Source organism: Schistocerca americana, chromosome 8 (assembly GCF_021461395.2).
Source record: "Schistocerca americana isolate TAMUIC-IGC-003095 chromosome 8, iqSchAmer2.1, whole genome shotgun sequence".
Lineage (NCBI taxonomy): Eukaryota > Metazoa > Arthropoda > Insecta > Orthoptera > Acrididae > Schistocerca > Schistocerca americana.
Genome location: NC_060126.1, coordinates 192681362 through 192704321, shown reverse-complemented (window position 1 = coordinate 192704321; position 22960 = coordinate 192681362). Strand labels below are relative to the sequence as shown.

Below are 22960 nucleotides of genomic sequence, written 5' to 3'. Positions count from 1 at the left end.
AGGTGACAACTAAATGTCACAAACAGGAATAAACATGATGTGCAACTTACACAGATACTATTTGCACAGAAGATACAAAAAATGACAAAGTATTACATAGGAAAATATTACAATAATTACAGTAACTAAAAAAGGGTAAACAAAGTTTTCAAGAGGAGATACATATTTTTATGGACAATTTCAAACAAAATTTCTTACAGAAAGAGCCAGTGAATTGTAAAATTAAGTACTGGATCATATTTGCTGATGATGTGCTGTACTGCTGGCCAGAGTGGCCAAGTGGTTCTAGGCGCTACAGTCTGGAACCGCGTGACTGCTCCAGTCGCAGGTTCGAATCCTGCCTCAGGGATGGATGTGTGTGATGTCCTTGGGTTAGTTAGGTTTATGTAGTTCTAAGTTCTAGGGGAGTGATGACCTCAGCAGTTAAGTCCCATAGTGCTCAGAGCCATTTGAACCATTTGTGCTGTTCTTGTGAACAGGTACCACTAGACAGATATATTATTACAGCATTTATCAAACAATGGAAAATACAGGATGGAATGTAACACAATATTACGAGAAGGAAAGTTGCTACTCACGATATAGCGGAGATGCTGAGTCGCAGTTAGGCACAACAAAAAGATTTTCACACTTAAAACTTTTGGCCAATGGCCTTTATCAACAACAACACACACACACACACACACACACACACACACACACACACACACTTCACCTGGTCCTACTCAACCTAACAAGCCACCTTTCTAGATGTTGATCTCCACCTCAACAATGGCTACATCAGTACCACTGTCCATATATATCAGACCTATTAACCACCAGCAATACCTCCACTTCAACAGCTGCCACCCATTCCATACCAAGAAGTCCCTTCTGTACAGCCTAGCCTAGCCACCCGTGGTCGTCGCATCTGCAGTGATGAGCAGTCCCTCTCGAAATATACCGAGGGTCTCACCGAAGCCTTCACTGACCGTAATTATCCTCCCAACCTTTTACAAAAACAAATCTCCCGTGCCTTATCTTTCCAGTCTTCCACCACCTCCCAAAGCCCCACCGTCCGGCCACAGAGGAGCATTCCCCTCTTAACTCAGTTCCACCCAGGACTGGAGCAACTGAATTACTCCGCCAGGGTTTCAATTACCTCCTGAAATGAGAAATGTCCTGCCCACTATCCCTCTCACCCCTCCTACAGTTGTATTCTGCCGTCCACTGAACCTAACAATATACTTTTCCATCCTTACACAACCCCTGCTTCCAATCCCTTACCTAATGGCTTATACTCCTGTAATAGACCTATATGGCAAGACATGTCCTATACATCCATACATCCTCCCACCACCACCTACTGCAGTCCGGTCACTAACATCACCTATCCCACCACAGGCAGGGCTACCTGTGAAACCAGTCATGTGGTCTACAAGCCAAGCTGCAACCACTGTACTGCATTCTATGTAGGCATGACAACCAACAAGCTGTCTGTCCACATGATTGGCCACCGACAAACTGTGGCCAGGAAACAAGTGGTCCACACTGTTGCTGAATACACTGCAAACATGATATCCTTCATTTCTCAGACTGCTTCACAGCCTGTGCCATATGGATCCTTCCCATCAACACCAGCTTTTCTGAATAGCGCACATGGGAACTTCCCCTGCAATACATCCTACATTCTCGTAACCCTCTAGGCCTCAATCTTTGTTAGTCGCTGTTCTCACCCATCCAGCCCCTTCCCTGCTCCCATTCCAGCACTACACAGCCGTCATTCGACTGCCACGCACAGTCTTTTTTTTATTTATTTTATGTTACTTATTTCTCTCCATTTCTTTCCTTTCGTGCTACTTCCCCTCCCCCTCCCCACCTCTCCCCTGCCTGTCACCCAACCTGCAGCGCTTCTCTGTTCGCCATCCCCACTGTACTATACACCCTCCCAGCCCCAGCCTCCTCCTTTCCCCCACCCAGTCGCCACTCCCATCATGCACTAATGCTGCTGCTCCCAGAGTGGTTTCAGTTGCCTGAGACTGCAGTCGTGTGTGTGAGTTACATTTGCACGTGTGTGTGTGTGTGTGTGTGTGTGTGTGTGTATTGTTGACAAAGGCCATTGGCCGAAAGCTTTAAGTGTGAAAATCTTTTTGTTGTGCCTATCTGCAACTCAGCATCTCTACTATATGGTGAGTAGCTACTTTCCTTCTCATAATATTGTTACTACAGTATTTAAGCTCACAAAATAAGAAAATTCAGTTTATATATAAAAACAAAGATGAGGTGACTTACCGAACGAAAGCGCTGGCAGGTCGATAGACACACAAACAAACACAAACATACACACAAAATTCAAGCTTTCGCAACAAACTGTTGCCTCATCAGGAAAGAGGGAAGGAGAGGGAAAGACGGAAGGAAGTGGGTTTTAAGGGTGAGGGTAAGGAGTCATTCCAATCCCGGGAGCAGAAAGACTTACCTTAGGGGGAAAAAAGGACAGGTATACACTCGCGCGCGCGCACACACACACACACACACACACACACACACACACACACACACACACACACACACACACATCCACACATACAGACACAAGCAGCAGGTAATGCATTAAAATTCAGTTTAGTTTGTCATATTTGTATCTTCTGTACAAATAACATCAGTAACATCTGTATAAGTCCCACATCATGTTTATCTCTCTTTGCGACATTCAGTTGTCACATGAAGACGGCCTGAGTAGCTGAAAGCTGGTTATGACCAAATAAATATAATTTTTCAAAAAATTAGGAAGTGTTTTCCTTTTTCAATATTATTAAAATGTTCTGCCAACCACCAACAGAAAATTCAGTTAAAATTATAAATTTTACAAATAAAATTTGTTACGCTAGGTGACAGCTGTGACGGTATGTAACTTTTAATTTTTATAGAAGGCTGAGCTCTCTTGGTTGGCTGTTTTTAATACTGAACAGCCTAATTAAACCATTACAACTGGTACCATTACTCCTCCCTTGATTTGACAAGATGATGGACGTTGTTTGTGTCGATGTCTCTCCACACACACATTTAACTGTTAGTTCCTTCCTTGACAGAGGGGAAGGGAGATAGATCAGGGAAGTTGGGTAGGCTACACAGGCTGTTTTCAACTATTGACAAAATGACAGAAAGTAATACTCTTCAGATGTGTATTGTGTATTACTATCCTAATACTGATAAAAAAGTTTGTGAACAGAAATAATATGGATGAAAGCTGTTACCCAGTCTTCTTTTTTGTTTCTCTACCACTCTGTACATTGTCTTAAGGATATTCAATTTTATTTTCCCTCTGACAAGGGGGGGCCGTCAAATTCAGATTCGATTCATACTGCGCATAATAAAAGCTCATGTCCAGAGGTGTAATGTGGCAAAGCACCAAGATGCACTTCTCAGCCGTTGTCGAGAAAATCGACAGTTAAAAGAAACCATTGCGGTGAAATACTCTCTACGATCAATAATTTTCTGCAGCGTGGTGGTGCAGCGGTAAGCGCTAGGGTTCGTAATCCGAAGGTCGCCGGATCGAATCTCGCTCCATGCAACTTTTTTTTTTTAGTAATTCATTTATATATATATATATATATATATATATATATATATATATATATATATATATATATATATATATATATATATATATATATATATATATATATATATATATGAATACAAATTAATGATATGAATGCTTGTGTCTGTGTATGTGTGGATGGATATGTGTGTGTGTGCGAGTGTATACCTGTCCTTTTTTCCCCCTAAGGTAAGTCTTTCCGCTCCCGGGATTGGAATGACTCCTTACCCTCCCCCTTATATATATATATATAATGGAAGGAAAAATTCCACGTGGAAAAAATTATATATAAAAACAAAGATGAGGTGACTTACCGAACAAAAGCGCTGGCAGGTCGATAGACACACAAACAAACACAAACATACACACAAAATTCAAGCTTTCGCAACAGACTGTTGCCTCATCAGGAAAGAGGGAAGGAGAGGGGAAGACGAAAGGAAGTGGGTTTTAAGGGAGAGGGTAAGGAGTCATTCCAATCCCGGGGGCGGAAAGACTTACCTTAGGGGGAAAAAAGGACAGGTATACACTCGCACACACGCACATATCCATCCACACATACAGACACAAGCAGACATATTTAAATATGTCTGCTTGTGTCTGTTTTTATATATATATATATATATATATATATATATATATATATATATACACATACATATATATATATATATATATATATATATACACAAAGATGATGTGACTTCCCAAATGAAAGTGCTGGCAGGTCGACAGACACACAACAGACACACATATATATATATATTTCCTCTCCAACCAAAGGAGTTGAGGTTGGAATTTCCTCTCCAACCTCAACTCCTTTGGTTCCATCAGATTCACCTGGTCCTACTCCAAATCCCATGCCACTTTCCTTGATGTTGACCTCCACCTGTCCAATGGCCAGCTTCACACGTCCGTCCACATCAAACCCACCAACAAGCAGCAGTACCTGCATTACGACAGCTGCCACCCATTCCACATCAAACGGTCCCTTCCCTACAGCCTAGGTCTTCGTGGCAAACGAATCTGCTCCAGTCCGGAATCCCTGAAGCATTACACCAACAACCTGACAACAGCTTTCGCATCCCGCAACTACCCTCCCGACCTGGTACAGAAGCAAATAACCAGAGCCACTTCCTCATCCTCTCAAACCCAGAACCTCCCACAGAAGAACCACAAAAGTGCCCCACTTGTGACAGGATACTTTCCGGGACTGGATCAGATTCTGAATGTGGCTCTCCAGCAGGGATACGACTTCCTCAAATCCTGCCCAGAAATGAGATCCATCCTTCATGAAATCCTCCCCACTCCACCAAGAGTGTCTTTCCGCCGTCCACCTAACCTTCGTAACCTCTTAGTTCATCCCTATGAAATCCCCAAACCACCTTCCCTACCCTCTGGCTCCTACCCTTGTAACCACCCCCGGTGTAAAACCTGTCCCATGCACCCTCCCACCACCACCTACTCCAGTCCTGTAACCCGGAAGGTGTACACGATCAAAGGCAGAGCCACGTGTGAAAGCACCCACGTGATCTACCAACTGACCTGCCTACACTGTGACGCATTCTATGTGGGAATGACCAGCAACAAACTGTCCATTCGCATGAATGGACACAGGCAGACAGTGTTTGTTGGTAATGAGGATCACCCTGTGGCTAAACATGCCTTGGTACACGGCCAGCACATCTTGGCACAGTGTTACACCGTCCGGGTTATCTGGATACTTCCCACTAACACCAACCTATCCGAACTCCGGAGATGGGAACTTGCTCTTCAATATATCCTCTCTTCCCGTTATCCACCAGGCCTCAATCTCCGCTAATTTCAAGTTGCCGCCACTCATACCTCACCTGTCATTCAACAACATCTTTGCCTCTGCACTTCTGCCTCGACTGACATCTCTGGCCAAACTCTTTGTCTTTAAATATGTCTGCTTGTGTCTGTATATGTGTGGATGGATATGTGTGTGTGTGCGAGTGTATACCCGTCCTTTTTTTCCCCCTAAGGTAAGTCTTTCCGCTCCCGGGATTGGAACGACTCCTTACCCTCTCCCTTAAAACCCATATCCTTTCGTCTTTCCCTCTCCTTCCCTCTTTCCTGATGAGGCAACAGTTTGTTGCGAAAGCTTGAATTTTGTGTGTATGTTTGTGTGTCTGTCGACCTGCCAGCACTTTCATTTGGTAAGTCACATCATCTTTGTTTTTTTATATATATATATATATATATATATATATATATATATATATATATATATATATATATATATATATATATTTTCCCGGCAATCAGTTGCAACAATTATGCATATAATAAGTTGTTGAAAGTCGTTTGTCGTGGAAAAACTGGCGACTTCGAACATCATTATGTTTTCCGCAAACAAAGTTGTATTTCACAAATGTTATTAATTGTCTTCATAATGTTAACCACGTATAGTTAACGGAAGATGTAGAAACGAATACGTATAGCGTAAGTCAAACGTTCGAATTAGAATAGAGACCCCATGAACACAAACTTGCTGTGGCAGGTATGAAATATAAACTCCGTTACTCGCTCGTTACACTTGAAGGACAGATGTTGAATGGGCCGAAACGAGCTGCCCCATAACAGCGTAGTTGCCTGCTAACTTCGAAAGAAGGTAGATGCGGTCCCTAGCGCAACTTATAACATTGTTGAAAATCAGTGTGGACAGGACAGCTTTGGTACACCCTGTTAAACAAACGGAAAAATGGAGGTGGTACAATTGGAGAGCGATCGGAGGCGGTACAATTGGAGAGCGATCCGCCTTCACCAACATGAATAAGAAATTCATTAATAGTTTAATTGCAAAAAACCAATAATAAAAAAATATTGCATGGCGCGAGATTCGATCCGGCGACCTTCGGATTACGAACCCCAGCGCTTACCGCTGCGCTATGACGCTGTAGAAAATCATTAATCGTAGAGAGTATTTCACCGCAACGGTTTCTTTTAACTGTCGATTTTCTCTACAACGGCTGCGAAGTGCATCTTGGTGCTTTGCCACATTACACCTCTGGCCATGAGCTTTTATTATGCGCAGTATGAATCGAATCTGAATTTCACAATTGGCGGCCTCCCCTTGTGAGACGTTCAATTACAGTGTTAATTTTATTTACATATCATCTGACACTTTCTAATGTGTGCAGTGTGTCATGAATCTTGATTTATAAATTGGGAGGAAGGTGGGAACAAAGGGGCAGAGCTATAGTAGTCAACCATGATATTCTTGCATCTGCGAGTGCGAGGGCACTTCGCTCACCTTATTGCAAGCTTTCATCATGATATTTCAAGAGGACATGCTGAAAAACTTGACAGTATATGCATAACTGTCTTGAAATCATTTACAGTACAATGTGTTTTCCTTACTCACCACTGTACTTGTTCACAGTAAAGTCAACACATTTTCGGTAATGGCCACAGGAAGCCAAGTGCAATAGTATTGTGGTAGGGTAGTACATTACAGTTTCGTTACCAGGAGCATTTCAAGTTATCACAACATTATAAGACAGTACTTGCCAGTTTCACACTGCAGTCCCACGAAGCAGAAAGGATGAACTGCTCTTGCCGTGTTTGACTCCAGTCCACAGAGTATACCTCTTTCTTGTGCTCCCTGAAAGTCTGCGGAGGTAGCTGAAATGTTGATATGTGGGTAAGTAAGTAGAGCTGTTGTCAATCTGAAGGTTGTGTTTTAATACCACATTGCAATTTAATAACGTAAAATTTATTTTCATCACCCCACATTAATTTTAATTTCTAAAAATTGCAAATTAATTATTTAATGGATAATTACAGACATATAACACAACTGATGTGTTATCTCTGAGTTTTTATCATGTGCACCATTACCTGTGAAACCTACAATTTATTTACCTTATACTGAGCAGCATGCCACAATTAAAGGTATTAGATATGAAGGACTAACTCAGATTCGCAAAAAAATGCAAGAGAAATCACCTGAGAGTCTGGTGAAGAAACCTGACTGGCTTTAAGGGTACCTGTGAATTCTTTTTATATTCCATGTCTGACTATAAGTGGAAGGCTACTTGGTGATCGTTAGTTCTCAATGGAACAGAATTATATGGGCCAAGAGTACATTTGGACTTATTACTGACAAGAATAATTCCATATACTGGCTACCAAAATAAAAACACATGGAGCAGTACTAACAAATAAACAAATTTTAACATATCATTGAGTATCTGGTTTCCAGATTTTTAAAATGTCTATTTCAGAATAAAAATGCTGCAAGGGAAGAAATATTTGGATCAAATCTGAAATTACACCCACTGGAAATATTTTGTGACTGGATTGTGTTAATCATTACATTGTCACACAAATGTTGAAATATTGTGGAATAGCATCCTATCAGAATGACAGAAAGCAGAGCATATCAGTTCCACATCAATCAAGGCACTTGCAATTTGAAGCATCCAGACAAAATCTATGACAAGATTCTATTTTCAGTCTTCTGATGAACATTAATGATGTTCCACTAGGAGTTACAAAACATGCAAATTTTTGTTCTTTTTGCAGATAATACAATTATAGGAATAAAATCTTGTGTTACTGAAAAGGTAAGTAACTCAAAATATTTGAAAAAAATCAACTCGTGATTCATGTCAAATGGCTTATCATGTAATTTCAACAACAGGCAGTACAAAATGTCATGCAGATAAGTTGTTGTATAGAACTTAAAGAGTATAACATATTAAGTATCAGCATATATCGCACCCCTGGGTACCATATAAGCTCTGTATTTTAGACAAGTTTGATACATTGCCACATAAATTAAAAAGTGAGAAACTGTACAAAAGAGTGGTTATATGTGCTGACTTCGACATAGATGTAAGGACTGATGACAAATTTTCTTCATACTTAAGGAACCTGGTAGTGGCCACAAATGGGCTAAATCTCAATTTTGACCAGTATACAAAAATTGCAGCAACCTCTGCAACATGTATTGACAATATTGTAAGTAGTTATATTTATTACGTAAAATAAAAGTTTCTTCTAGATTTAGGAGTATCAGTCCATAAAGTGCTATTTTTATCACTACCAAAGCAAAATTCAGTCTGCACAACAAAAAGATGTAGGAATTTCAGTCAAGAAAATGTGGAAGTATTTTGTAAAAAACTAAGCCAAACCAAGTGTACAGTCAGCAAACACACTTCCACAAGTGACAATTACAATAACTTTTCAACTGAATTCTTGGGTATATTCAATGAATGTTTCCCTTTTGCAACAGTGAGGAGCAGGTTCCATAAAAGTAGATCATGGGTAACAAAAGGAATTAGAGTGTCTGGTGCTACTAAGAGGAAACTGCATATGGAGGCAAAAGTAAATCGAAACCCTGAATTTCTTAAGTATGTAAGCACATACAAAAAACATGTGACAAACTAGTTAAACTAGCGAAATGTACTGCGAATAATAACTTCATTTCAAATGCAAAAAAGAAATCAAAAGCTGTTCGGTCTGTTATAAGAAGCGAAGTTGGCAGTAAGGCAGAGAGAAAATGCCCTTCTAAAATAGCGATAAATGGTAGAGCTGTTTGCCATTTGTGAATCATTCAATGACTTTTTCATAAACTGTAACAAATTTGGTGACTGTTCACCACCAAAAGCAAAGCCCAATATGACAGACAGTAATTGTCCATGTTTTAAGTTTTCTCATGTTTCCATCTCAGATGTCATCAAAATCATAATGTCCCTAAAAATTTTAAAATCTGTGGGGTGGGTTGAGGTCCCCACTGAAATAACAAAAATCACAGTATTGCACATCCACTCTCTTTCATAATCAACCAATCTTTTGATGAGGGATGTTTCCCAGATCGATTAAAATATGCAGAAGCTCGGCCAGTACATAAAAAAGGCAAACAAGATGAACTATAGGCCAATCTCACTGTTACCAATTTTCTCAGAAATATTTGAAAGAGCTGCATGTGATCAGATCGAAAAATCACAATTCATCTAACAGCATTATCTTATGCAATCAATGTGGTTTCAGAAAAGGCCGCAGCACAATCCATGGAATAAATGAATTAGTCACAAAAGTCAGCATATGTCTTGATGATAGAATGTGTGTGTCCGGCATCTTTTGTGACCTGTTCAAAGCCTTCAACACAGTAAATCATGACCTGCTTCTCCAAAAATTGGCACACTATGGTTTTCAAGGCAAATCTCTTAGCTGGATGTCATCATACTTGGCAAACAGAAAACAAATAGTACTTATTAACATCAATGGCAAGAAATTTCTCTCTGGCCGGAAACACACTCAATTAGGTGTTCCACAAGGTTTAATATTAGGGCCACTACTTTTTCTGTATTATATTAATGATATGCCATGCCAGGTCCAGTCTGATACTATCCTCTATGCAGATGACTCAACAGCTGTAGTCTGTTGTAAAAATAAGGTAGACCTAATTGTCATATTGAACAAACACTTGGGGAACTGGGGGCATGAGTCAAAAACAATAACTTGACATTAAATTTTACAAAAACAGAAATTGTTCATTTCACCACAAAACAATCTGCACAGTCTATAAGAGAAATAAGGTATATGGACAAAAAACTAGAGACTGCACGCTGTGTCAAATTCCTTGGCATATTAGTCAATAAAAACCTGTTTTGGAGTCACCATGTGGACAACATACTGGGTCGACTGAATAGCCTTGTATATATTATGAATATCTTGTATAGTATTACTGATTTAGCTGTAAGAAAAACTGTATATAATGCATATTTTGTTTCAGTCATTAGGGATTGTATAATTTTCTGGGGGTCTGAAAAAACAAATTTACTTAGGGCTTTTAGACTACAAAAAAGAATCATCCGAGCAAAGGTGGGAGCAAAACCAAAGCAACAATGTAAACCTTTATATCTAATGAGCATTCCAAGCATATACATCTATGAAACTCTCACTTTCACGAAAAGAAACCCACAACTTTTGGAGGGCAACTGCTTCTCGCATCAATATGATACTAGATATAGAACGAGCTACATGTTACACACCCACTGATTAAAATCATATGAAAAAACCCCATACTATATGGGCATGAAATTTGTAAATAAAATATGGAAAGGTGTGGAGGACCCAAATGTAAAAGGCACCAAAAGAGACTTGGAAAATATCTGAAAGATAAATGTTACTATAGTGTAGAAGATTTCTTGAATGGCAACAATGCCTTATAATTGTAATTAAAATACCTCTTTGAAGATGTTACACAATAGGTATTATTATATATAGTGTAAAACTGATAAGTCACCTATGTCACAATCTTTGATTGTATAAGGCATGTTATGTGATAATAAAAATGGAAATGTGGAGTTTAAAACTCCAAAAGAAAACCTTCTGCTGGGTGACTTAATTCACCGAGTATTTTTACAGAAACTCTTAAATTTAACGTTTTAGATTATAACTGTAATTAGCAGTCTAACCTTCTGCAATGTGAAATCATTTCACTTATCATTTAAATCATGTACATTTTTTACTTCTCTCCAAACCTGAGAGTCGTCTCACTGTGGCATCCATGGAATAAAACTGACATGTGTAAAGTAATAAAAAATAGGGAGGGGGAGGGAGGCAAATCACTAAAAACTCAGTATAAAAAGGGACAGGAGTTGTAGTAAATGACTAGAATGTAATGTGTACCTTTTCTCTGGTATTGGTTCTGAAACACAGGATAACCTAGAATATTATCATTGATGGGCAAGTCTGGCCCTCTGCCTCAAAGAGCCTGCTGCCTTAGTTCTCTGTTGTCTCCAGCACTGTGTGCTTCATCTGTTTTGAATTAAATATTCTCAGCCCACTTTGGCATGGTTACAATACAGAACTGCAATGTGCGCACACCAGCTGTTCTGCCGTCTTTCTCACACAGTATTAAAGAAACTATTTAGTAAGAAAGTTGACTTTTGCAAATTTTATGGGCTCTTTTATCAGCTTCATGGTGATCTGCCTATCATTTCTTTAACAATCATAGTTACTGTAATATTTCAAAATTAGAAGATACTAAAATGAAGAACAGGAGTCATATGAGTTTATGTTAGGCCATATGATAACTATCTACAATGAGCTCGCACACATACCCTCATGTGCACAAACGATGCAGTGAGAGTGAAATATTCCCATAAAGAATAAATTTTTGACAAATGATAGCAAGCATAGAGGAGAGTATTTTGCCATACCACTAAAATGTGAAACTTTCTTATCTTCTGCGATAAATGATTAACTGTAGATCTTATCAGTGAAATAACGTAATTCTTTAAGGGGCATCATCAACTGGTGAAACTGGGATTAGTATAGGTTTGTAACAACATGTATGACGAAATTACAGGTTTATTTTTATATCGACAATTAACTTTTCCAAAGCTACTTATCTGATTGTCCTCAATTGTTTGTTTAATAATACACTGTTTCAGGATTCTGCAACAACTGCAGTTACAGTAGCATGTTAGTGACATGAAGATGCATAAACCCCACTGTATTTTGGTAAAAGAAGAAAATTTAACCTAGCAACAGAAGAAGTGTAGGCATTGCTTGCTTACAAAATTTCGTCTGGCTAGTACATCTGGTAGAAAAAGGACATTAAAGTGTGGCAATCTGGCAACACTGTAACCACATGTATGGTAACTATCTCTCTCAGCACATATTAGTCTTGCTGTATAGTTGGTACAGTGGATAGAGTTTTGGGTTAGCATGCAGGAGGTCACTGGTTTTTTATTTGGTAAAAGTAGTCCAGATGGTACGGTAACTGGCATCTTATTCGTCAACAGCAATGCAGCAGGCCCTCCAGAAAACATTCGCTTACATACTACAATTGTAGAAATGGAAGATTGGCCAGCTTTGAAAGAAGCCCTTCCCACGTCACGGGCATGAATTTATTCACACCACTTCATCTACTAGAGGCGAAACCTGTTTTCTTTGTACCCTTCTCCAATGGTCCCATAGATTAGTAGCAACTATTATTCTTGCCTCGCTCAGACCCATCACGTTACCAGTAGGACTAGCAATGTGCTTTGCAAATAATGCCCACTCTCGGTTACTATTTGTATGTGTCAGCACCATCGTCCCACTAATTATGCCTTTCAATACTGAGTTTGGTAACCGCATGCTGTTTAGTACTTACCTCAATGCATTATTATTATTATTATTCTATCGATGGGATTGTGAAAACATCATGTCTATTACTGTTAGGGAAACAGTGTAAGTCTAAACCGAACATTTTACAATTACTGGTGTTGGGACGAATCATGCAGTACAATATCTCTCAGAGGGGTAATTTGCGTTAGGTGGAACAAAGTGCAGGACTCACAGCGTGTTTATACTGTATGCACTTTCCACCAGACAGGGATTAGTTGCGAGTGGAGTAACGCGCCCATGACAGACTCCAATGTACATGCGTACACGTTTTGAATTTTCTTATTGTAAACCTCTAAACCAGTGTGACAGATGTATGGCATACACAAATGATGAATATGTGGATATCTTGGTGCATCTGATAACTGGGCTGGTGTTGCTGCTCATGATCATGAATATGCTGCTAAATATTCTCGTCAATGGCATCCAGATAAAAATGTGTTTCGTCAACTGGAGCTGTGCCTTCGGGAGTCAGGTTCTCTTCTTCCACCATCGCGTGACAGAAATTGTCCACAGACTTGCAACTCCAGCTACTGAGGAAGCAATTCTGGAGGTCATACATCAAGAATCTCAGCAAAGTACACGTAGCATAGCAAGGCAGCAGCATGTCTCGCAACGCACAGTCGTTAATGTGCTGCACGAGCGTGGACTGCATCCCTATCATTATGCTTTGATGCAACACCTGCATCCTGCAGATTGCCATCAGCAGATGCAATTCTGTGAATGGTCCAACAACAACATGAAGTCAACAATGACTTCATAAACACTATAATATGGTTGGATGAAGCACCATTCATTCACTTGTGAGGCTCTCTTCAATATGCACAACGTCCACCATTGGTGTGAGGTTAACCCACACATCACCCGTGACCGTGGATATCAAGTTCGTTTTGATATCAATGCCAGGGCTGGAATATTGGGCGACAGGTGTTTGGGCCCCTACATGTTGCCTGACCGGTTGACTGCACAAAGGTATCATGCATTCCTCTTAAACTACCTGCCCAATGCACTGGATGATGTTTCGCTACATGTTCCACTGAGGATGTTGTTCCAACATGATGGTGCACTTCCACACTCTGGAAATAATGTGCGACAGTATTTGGACAGAACATTTCCAGGGAAATAGTTCGTATGTGGATAACCAGTTGTATGGCCTCCACATTCACCTGACCTAAATCCTCTGGATTTCTTCTTGTGGGGACACCTGAAGGAGCACGTGTACCCTACTCCGCCAACAAATGTGGAAGAATTGGTAGTGCATGTTCATGCTGCTCTTGTTCCTGTGAACACAGCTTTTCTGCAAAGGGTACAGAGCTGTATGATCTGGCAGGTTGCACAATGTTTGGACGTACAGGGAGATCGCTTTGAGCATCTATTGTTCTGAGGACAACGTATTCTGTTGTGAAGGTCATGCAGTCCTTAATATGGACATTATTATTGTCACTGGTTGCTAATGCGCGACATCTGAGTGCTCATATTGCATGTAGTATGAATGACAAGTACATATTGTGTTACTGTACTGTGCTATCATACTTAGCATCTCGAAATTGATATTGTTTTTGTAGTTATTCTATCGCATGACTAGTCATTTATTTCAACTGTCTATTTCCTATTCGTCTAACCATATATTTGGTACATTCAGCTTTACAAAATTATGTAAATTTAAGATACATGTGACATAAGAAGCGGTGTATATTACAGTATGAAATGTCAGAATGAAATTAGCAAATAAAAAAAAAAATGCGCCCCAACCCAGGATCAAACCCTCGACCTCCTGCATGCTAACCCAAAACTCCATCCACTGCTCCAACTGTACAGCACCACGATTAATATGTGCTGACAGTGGTTGTTACCATACATGTATTTACAGTGCTGCCAGATTGCCACTCCTTAATGTTCTTTTACTGCCAGATGTACTCGTCGGATGAAATTTTGTGACAGACATTTTTCTATCGCTGCCATGTGAGGAGTCGCGCTGTGAAGCCCAAGTGTGCGAATTTTGCTTCACCCTGTACAATTGCCCAGTTTAGTGAGTGATTACATTCTACAAATGGTAGGTAACTATCATCTATATTACTATATAAAGACAAGTTATACTTTAACATTGTTGCTAAAAATATCTGAAAGTGCTTGACTGATTTACTTCAAGAGCAACATTGTTGGCAAAAATATTGGAAAGTTCTTGACTGATTTCCTGCAACCTCAATGACGTTCTGAAAATCTTCCTGCATTCTGCTACAATAATGTGACATTACAGTTTCTCTATAGACGAGTATATAGCATTGTCTGCGAACAGCATCATAACCTCATGAAGCTTCCAACACTCCAGTTATGTGGTGATTCATTCTTTTGCAGTTATGCAGAATTTACTCTTTTGTAAAATTTGTTTGAATTATGAGGTATTCTCTCAGCTTCATGTTCATTGTGAGGATATGAATATACATCACTCCCACAGTAACAGCAAGTGACCAAAGTTGAGTCTAGCAACAAACTGAAATTCAGAAAATCGGAAAAATCAGATATATGGTATTGTTTCTTCAGTGAATATATGTCAACTACCTCTGTATTTCTGATGACATTTTACCTTTGCCTCATCACAGATAAACTTCAACAAATAATGGAGCACATTCGAAAGTAGGCCACATACTCAATTATAGTAATATTAAATTAATATTGAATCAATACAACAAAATGAAAATTATACAAATTAACAATTATGTCATATTATCATTTGAAGAGGTTTTACACTTAGGTCGTTTGATAACATCTGGATGAACAGAAAAAGAAATGGCCTGAACCGTTTTTGGCAAACTAAATAAAATTTTCAAAACTAAGATTTTGATAAGTCTGAAATGTACTTGTGGCAATAAGATACAAACTTCTAGGTGAAAACCATTCCAAAACTAAGGGTGGATCAGCATGCTACTTTTACTATAGAAACCCAGTAAGACAAGTATAGGATAGTGGGATCTTCAAAACTTCTTAAGCTTAGATTCCACTATTGCTGACTTTTCCTGGTTTCTGAGAGTGAACTGCTGTTTATGTTCAGTGTAGTGTTTGGACAGCTTGCTTAATCTCAGGAGATACCATGTCATCTTTGACTAAAACACAGCAATTCTTTAATTTTAGGCAGTGGGCAAAACACTAGTCTAATGCTATATTTCTTCATAAAGTGCTACCTAACTTGAGATGGTTACACAGAATAGAACACATGGTGTGGATATCTCTTAATACTGCTGAAAGGGGATGGACCTTCCTTTACTCATTATCACAGATCTCACTTGGTGTCATTTACACTCATTCTTCCTAAACACAGCCTTTAAATGATTTAATTTAGATCTCAGTTGTTGTGATCTGACAGCATCCAAGTTCTGTACATTAAAATGCTCAGGACAGAATTATTGATCCGGATGGAACTGACAGATTTCTTCTGAGCTGCAATCATTTAGCTAAATGTGTTTTCCCTTCCTAGATACAAAATGGCCCATCCAGCCATTCAACCAATGCTTCAAATACAAAGAAACCAGATTCTCAGAAGTCAATAACATTGGAACATGGCCTTATGAAATGGCTTAAGATTAGCTTCAGTGATATCAAGATCATATCCTGTGCTTTGTTGTACTGGGATTCAGTAGCAAATGAACAAAAGGTAAGGTTATTAACAACCTGAAGGTTGACCAGACATCACAGTGTTTTACTAGGCACGGTCCTATTAGACGTGGTATGCCATTGCCTTCCTCCAACATTTGAACTCACTCACCCAGACAGCTATGGGGAACATCAACTCCAAACCACAGTGCAGATTGACATTTTTGTTGTTAGCAATTCATTGGCAGATGTGAAAGAAACAGTAAATCACAGAAAAAGTCCTGTGACTGACTGAGGATGGATCTTTGGATTTGTAATTTGACACTTGCCCACTCAGTCACTAAGAAACAATAACAGTTCACTTGTGCACCAAAAAATTTAATAAACAGCAGAGTCTGAATGGTTGCTAGAGATGGAATGTTGACAAATAGGAAAAAATTGTAACAATGTTACAGAACAAGTTGAGTTTCAGTGTCCACATTTCTCTAACCTAGGGCTGGGTGCACATCCTCCACACCCAAATTTTTGCATTTGCATCTGTTAATCCTGCTTCCTCCATACAACATCATTAAGATGCACTTGAACTTTTGAAACTCTGCACTTTATTTTTCATCAGGAGATGCAAGCCATCTCCTGATAAAGAATAAAGTGCAGAGGTTCAAAAGTTCAAGTTTTTGTGGCTTCAACAAGAGAGAATTTCATGTCATACAGAATTTTTTTTAGGAGTCACCTGTAAGATGTATAGGTCTTGTAGAGAAAGGAACATATTCGAAAACCTGTATTATGAGCAATATACGGATACAGCAGTTGGAAGTAATAATTGCTTTTTGCATAATTTTCTTGTACATGATTATTTTAAGTTTACACTCACTCATTATTGGAGAAATTAGCAATTTTGCTACTCAGAGCATACCTGTGGGCAAGCGACATTCCACAGCTGCAGGACTCCATCCCCACTTGCACTGACAGCAATGTTGGCATCAGTTTCACTCCACACAACATCAAATAGTCCATCTGGCCATGTGACACTTGACACTTCCACAAGGCCACCATCAGGTGTCAGCTCCAGGAGAAACAGTGTTCCTCCACCTGTGTAATTAAGACCTTTCTTAAATAGTGATAGAGATAGATGAGCTTAGTGCCAAGTACTGTGGAATGAAAATCCCATGCAACAACTTAGGAGTAGTTCCAGTCTAGAAGTATCCATCTATTCCTATATTTTTAAAGTGAATAATTAAACATTCTGGCAAGAACCTGAATTTATAATGTGAATATTACCAGGTCAACTACCAGTCTTCAACTGAAGAATCACACTCCTTCCTTATCCCCTCCCCTACTCCCTCCCTCCCCAAAAAAGTCATTATGTGTGATTCAAAATTCCAGGACAACCTACAATTAATTAAGGATATAGAGGGTTACACCAATTTTCTCCGACCACTGCCAGCAAACTGCATGACAAGTCTGCCATAGCACTGCCAAGTTGGGTATAATTTTGCTTAAAATTATCAGCCACTTTTAAATGATTAACCTTGAACCCTTTTAACCATTCTGAGCAGTAACATTACCCCTTCCCATTTGCTACTCAAATTCCATTACAGGCTGCACTTAACAAAATAATGAGCTTTCGTGCAAACTATCTTCTATGCAGGGTGCCCCAGGAGGAATGGTCAATATTCAGGGTAATGACAGGAAAGATCATTTGAAGCAACAAAGTCTGGTCAACATGGGTTCTAAAATGTCTGAGTATCTTAAGAGCTACCAGTACTACACCTTTGATACTGTACAAAAATCTATTCTACTGCAAGCTTTTTGTTTCCCATATTTTGAGAGATGGTAGAATGGACCAAAATAAGCTATGGGCACTTTTTCATCTTTGTTGCTGTGAAGCACATCTATTCTATTGAACAGGTGCTCATGGCTCTTAAGGTATGCATTTTAGAGTCCATGTTTACTGGGACTTTTTTTGGTTCAAATGATGGTTCCCAAATCCCTAAATACTGACCATTACTCCTGGAACACACTGTCTATTACTTCCACAGACTTCAGGAAAGAAAATTGTGTCACACAAAGAATTACAATCCTACAGTGTTAAGTAATTAAATAAATCATCTTACATCTACTTCTCAACTTCTGCTTCTTCTTACATATTCTATCTACAAGTAAAGACTTCCTGAAAACTTCATGTTCTTTGAAAAAAATATGCAGTGACTTGTATCTATCTTTCCCTTACCTACTTATCACATGAACGTTCAGTTTATGTTCCTACTTTTTTTTTCTCTTTCTCCCTCCCTTCTCCTGCCCCTAATACCTTTTCTTCTCCATCCCTTCCCCTGACCCTAACATCTTTTCTTATTAGTCAATGATTATTACATGAAAATATGATACCTTGCTCTACTTACTTTCATGCTAATCACTTTTGACACTATTTATTTTATTCATAGTGTTTTGGGTAGATTCCATATATGCTTCACTATTGAATGTTTCTACATTGTGCCAGCATTTAACAAAGCAAATGTTACTATTTTCATGATGTAAGCTATTACCGTCTAGTCTTTTATTCGAATACATCAGTATGCTGCAGTATTTCTCAGCACTTGTTGTACCATTCATTTTCAATAATGATATTGTTGCTTTTTGTTTTCCGGTTCTTCATTATTGATACAATGCATAGAATAGTGTCAGTTATCATAAAGACATCTCGTTTCCTGGCACCACAGCATGCTAAGACTGAACATTTTGGTTGTAGACTTCCACGCAACAAGTCTTCTGTTATATGGCAAATTCAACTGGACACACATCCAGCTTTTCAGATTTTAGGAATACTTATATGGAGCAGAAATCTGAGGAATGAGCAAATCCTGTCACTGCTCTATATCCCACAGTCTGGAAAATGCCCTGTCAACTTCTCTCATTGTTTATCATTATAAGTAACTATTAATACACGGGGTTGTTTATGGAGTCATAACAGAATGTTTTGTTCTGCTGATTAGAATTAACCTACTTGCTGTGGTGCATCATGGTAAATTTTAAAATTAGTACAAGACGGCAGAAATATTTCACTTATTTTAAGTATCAAGAGCATCAAAATGCACACAAATAGTCACTGTAGACCTATGTGTGTGGAGGTATTTTCATGATGATGTTTGGTTCTATACTGAGCAGAGAAAAATACTGTCAGGAAGTTGTTGCCCTGGAACAAAGTAATGACCATCTCTTTATTTGTTGTCTTGTAACACACAGAATGCCACAATGAACAACAACTGGTTTGCTCCTGACCTGTTGAACACACAAAAGATTTTACTTTTTTCCCTTGTGATAAGAAAATTTGGGATAACTGAAGACTGGGATACAGCCTGTTGGCTTTGACCAATGACATCAGAAGTTATTGAAGATGATACATTGCACAGATTTAACAGCAAAAACAAATGTTGAGAAAAGCCAAACAAATGCAGGACAGAGAAACCAGATGGTAGACATATATCACATACATCCATGTTTCAAACGTAATGTTAGATATATCACTTCTTTAAGCCCTGGTATTATATTTTTTAGTTGACCTATATAACTCAACTGAAGAAAGGGATACTAGTGGAAGGAAAAAAAAAAAAAAAAAAAAAAAAAAAAAAAAAAAAAAAAAAAAAAAAAAAAAAAAAAAAAAAAAGAAGGACAGAAGTAACATTAGCAAGCACTAACACAGCTGATGGTTAAGAGTTGTATCCTGAACTTCAGTTAATTGCAGTACTAGCACTAGTATCCTATTCTTCAGTTGACTTATGTAGCTCAATTGAAGTGCAGGGTGCAAGTTTTACAGTTGTTGCTTTTTTCACCTCTGCTACTACTAGCATCTTATATTGCAATTGATACGAATGCTAGTGAAGTCGAAAAGATAAAAATCCGTAAAATTTGTACCCCATACTTCAGCTGACCAATAATGGTCAACTGAAGAATAGGATACAAATGCTACCGAAGACGAAAAAGTCGACGTTCATAAAATTGGCATCCTGTATCTCAGTTGAACTACGCAAACGTAAGAAAAAGTAATGTACATAAAATTTTTATCCCTGTATAGGTCAAATGAAGTATGGGATACAATTTTTTTCCACCTTTGACAGTAATAGTATTGACTGTAAAGTATCATAGTAGTACTAGTAACGGCGAAAAAACCGACAACAGTATAATTTGTATCCTGTACTTCAGTTGACCTGCATAGGATACCAGTGCTAGCGAAGACGAAAATCTTGGCATACGTAAAATTCGTATCTTGCACTTCAGTTTATTCATATACGTCAACTGAAAAATAGGAAACTAGCATTAGCAAGGACGAAAAGAACAGCATACGTAACATTAACATGCTGTATCTCAGTGAACTATATGTAACTTTGGCATCCTGTACGCTCAGTGAATCACATGTAACACTGGCATTTTGTACCTCAGTTAAACTACAAAGGTAGTATCCTGTTCTTCAGTTGACTTATATAGCTCAATTGAAGAACAGTATACTAGTGCTTGCCAAGTCGAAAAAAAGTGGCATACCAAAAATTTGTATCCTGTTCTTCAGTTGTCCCATTCTTTAGCTGACCCGAAAATTTATCACACTGTTGATCCACATTATTAATATATTAGTAAAGAGTTCTTTTATTTAAGACCCAACCAAATGGATGATAGCCATACAATGCCACACTATTTTTAACACCACAGAGAAATTCAGTTAAATATTACTTCTGTTGTTCTTTCAGAAACTTCTTACAACACAATACTGCTAAGGCACATACTATGATTTGAAGTACAGCATTTAACATACTTCTTAGATTGTATGTGAAACAGTATCTAACATCAAAATGAAGCTAACAGCTGTTAAATAGGAGGCTGTTTCTTTTGTAGACCATTTCTTTGCTCCTATGCTAATTCATATCCATAAATACTATTCTGGCATAAAGATAAATCTGAGGTAATGTGCAGTGTTAAACCATAAAGATAAGTATAAGCCTGACCAAAGCTAAAAGACTTTCTGTTTGCTTCCTTATTTCCAGTATACATTTATATATCAAAGGGTTTCTCATCAGGTACTCTCTCTTGGCCATCTTTATGTATTGAACAAAATACAATTACTGTGTTCTCTTAGCAGAAACACTTGTGCTTGGAATACTCATCTGTAACTCTTTGGATAAGGATATAATGAAATATGAAACTTCTATTTTTGTCACACTTTCAAGGATAATAAATGCTCAACAATAAATTCCAAATTTTCAATTTAACTGACAAATTTTGTATTTTTCACCCTAGATCTCCCCATTAAACTTTGTGCACTGTAAATGTTTTAGACAATTAATGAAAACATGAAGTCTACCTTATGCAATGTAAATAGGTCTTCAGATGAAAAGTTTGGGCTACAAAGTACACAGCTGATGTAGATCTCCAATATAGATGTCGCCTTTAAGTATGCCATTCCGTCAGAAAAATGACAAACAGACATAATATTATCACTGAAAGCTGCCGTTACCTGATCTGCATGAACTGGTAGCAGTTTTGCTCCTGCATTACATTAAACTAAGTACTCACCAGCCAATCCATAGTACTGTGATGTTGCACATACTATTCTTTCAGGATGGAATGGAGAAAAACGAACCGAATACCCATGGCGATTCGGCGTTAAAAATGTAGGCATTCTTCTCCTGGTGTTGCCTATGAGAATGAATGTAAGTCTTGATTAAAACATAGTACTTTTAACAAATGAATGTGGGGGCGTCCCTTTAACAGCCCGCGTAGTGACAGAAAAGTAATTTATTGAAAGCAACAAACATATCCCAAAAACACCAATTTCTGGAGAAAATTGAACATTCTGAAGAGAATATTAGATTGCGGTTGGTTTAAGTGAAAGAGCGACCGTCACTGAAAATGTTGACATTCACAAACAGAAACAAAAACCATGGTCCTTGTGACACGCAATGTGAGTATGGAAAATTGTTGATGAATTTATAGTTTAGCAGTCAACTACCATAATACAGATTTTTTATGCACAAGTGTACAATACACGACACATTAGCAGCATATACAAGTTCTTACCGTCCGTATATACGCGATTCACACCATCTTACTTGCACTTTCAGTTCACTTCGTAGGGTCTATTAGTAATTTTTCAAACATCTGACAGATTTCACCAATCTTCAAAATTTGTCGGGAATCCATAATACCACCCTAGCACCTAGTGGAAACATTTGGAATTAAACCAAACAAATGGCAAGCGCTAAGCGTCAGACGCTTGGCGCGCGTTATGTCAGCAGCACAAGTTCCGTACGCGTTGTCTTATTACTCGTCGATACTGTGATACGAATACGTGGACCACAAGTTCCATTGTTTAATAGCTAACTGTCCATGAAAAATTACAATACAAGATGTGGGTTCCACACACTAAAGCACAATTTTGGGGTTGTTCGTACCAGTGTTTAGTACGGAATGTCCTTCGTAGGTTGACCGCGTTTTCTCATTGTGCCGTCTGGGAAACGAAGCTTGCCACTTTATAGCTGAGACTCTGCGATCATTCCATTTCATATCCTCACAAACTCTTACACATGTGTATCAGTATGGGTTGACGCACTACAACTAACGTTATAGGATCAGGGCCGTATTTATGAGCAGGCTCTCTCA

General features: G+C 38.6%; 1 protein-coding gene across 1 annotated transcript in view; it reads right to left on the bottom strand.

Annotated features, from left to right (window-relative positions):
• Positions 1–22520, bottom strand: part of LOC124545101 (peroxisomal targeting signal 2 receptor) — a 37758-nt gene extending 15238 nt beyond the window's left edge. The window contains exons 1-4 of the mRNA XM_047123914.1: positions 22379–22520; positions 21875–21997; positions 17229–17404; positions 7112–7225 (exon numbers count right to left, since the gene is read on the bottom strand). Of these exons, the coding sequence (XP_046979870.1) occupies positions 7112–7225; positions 17229–17404; positions 21875–21980 (396 nt within the window). The 5' untranslated portion in view covers positions 21981–21997; positions 22379–22520. The remainder of the gene's footprint in view (positions 1–7111; positions 7226–17228; positions 17405–21874; positions 21998–22378) is intronic.
• Between the last annotated feature and the right edge of the window lie 440 nt (positions 22521–22960).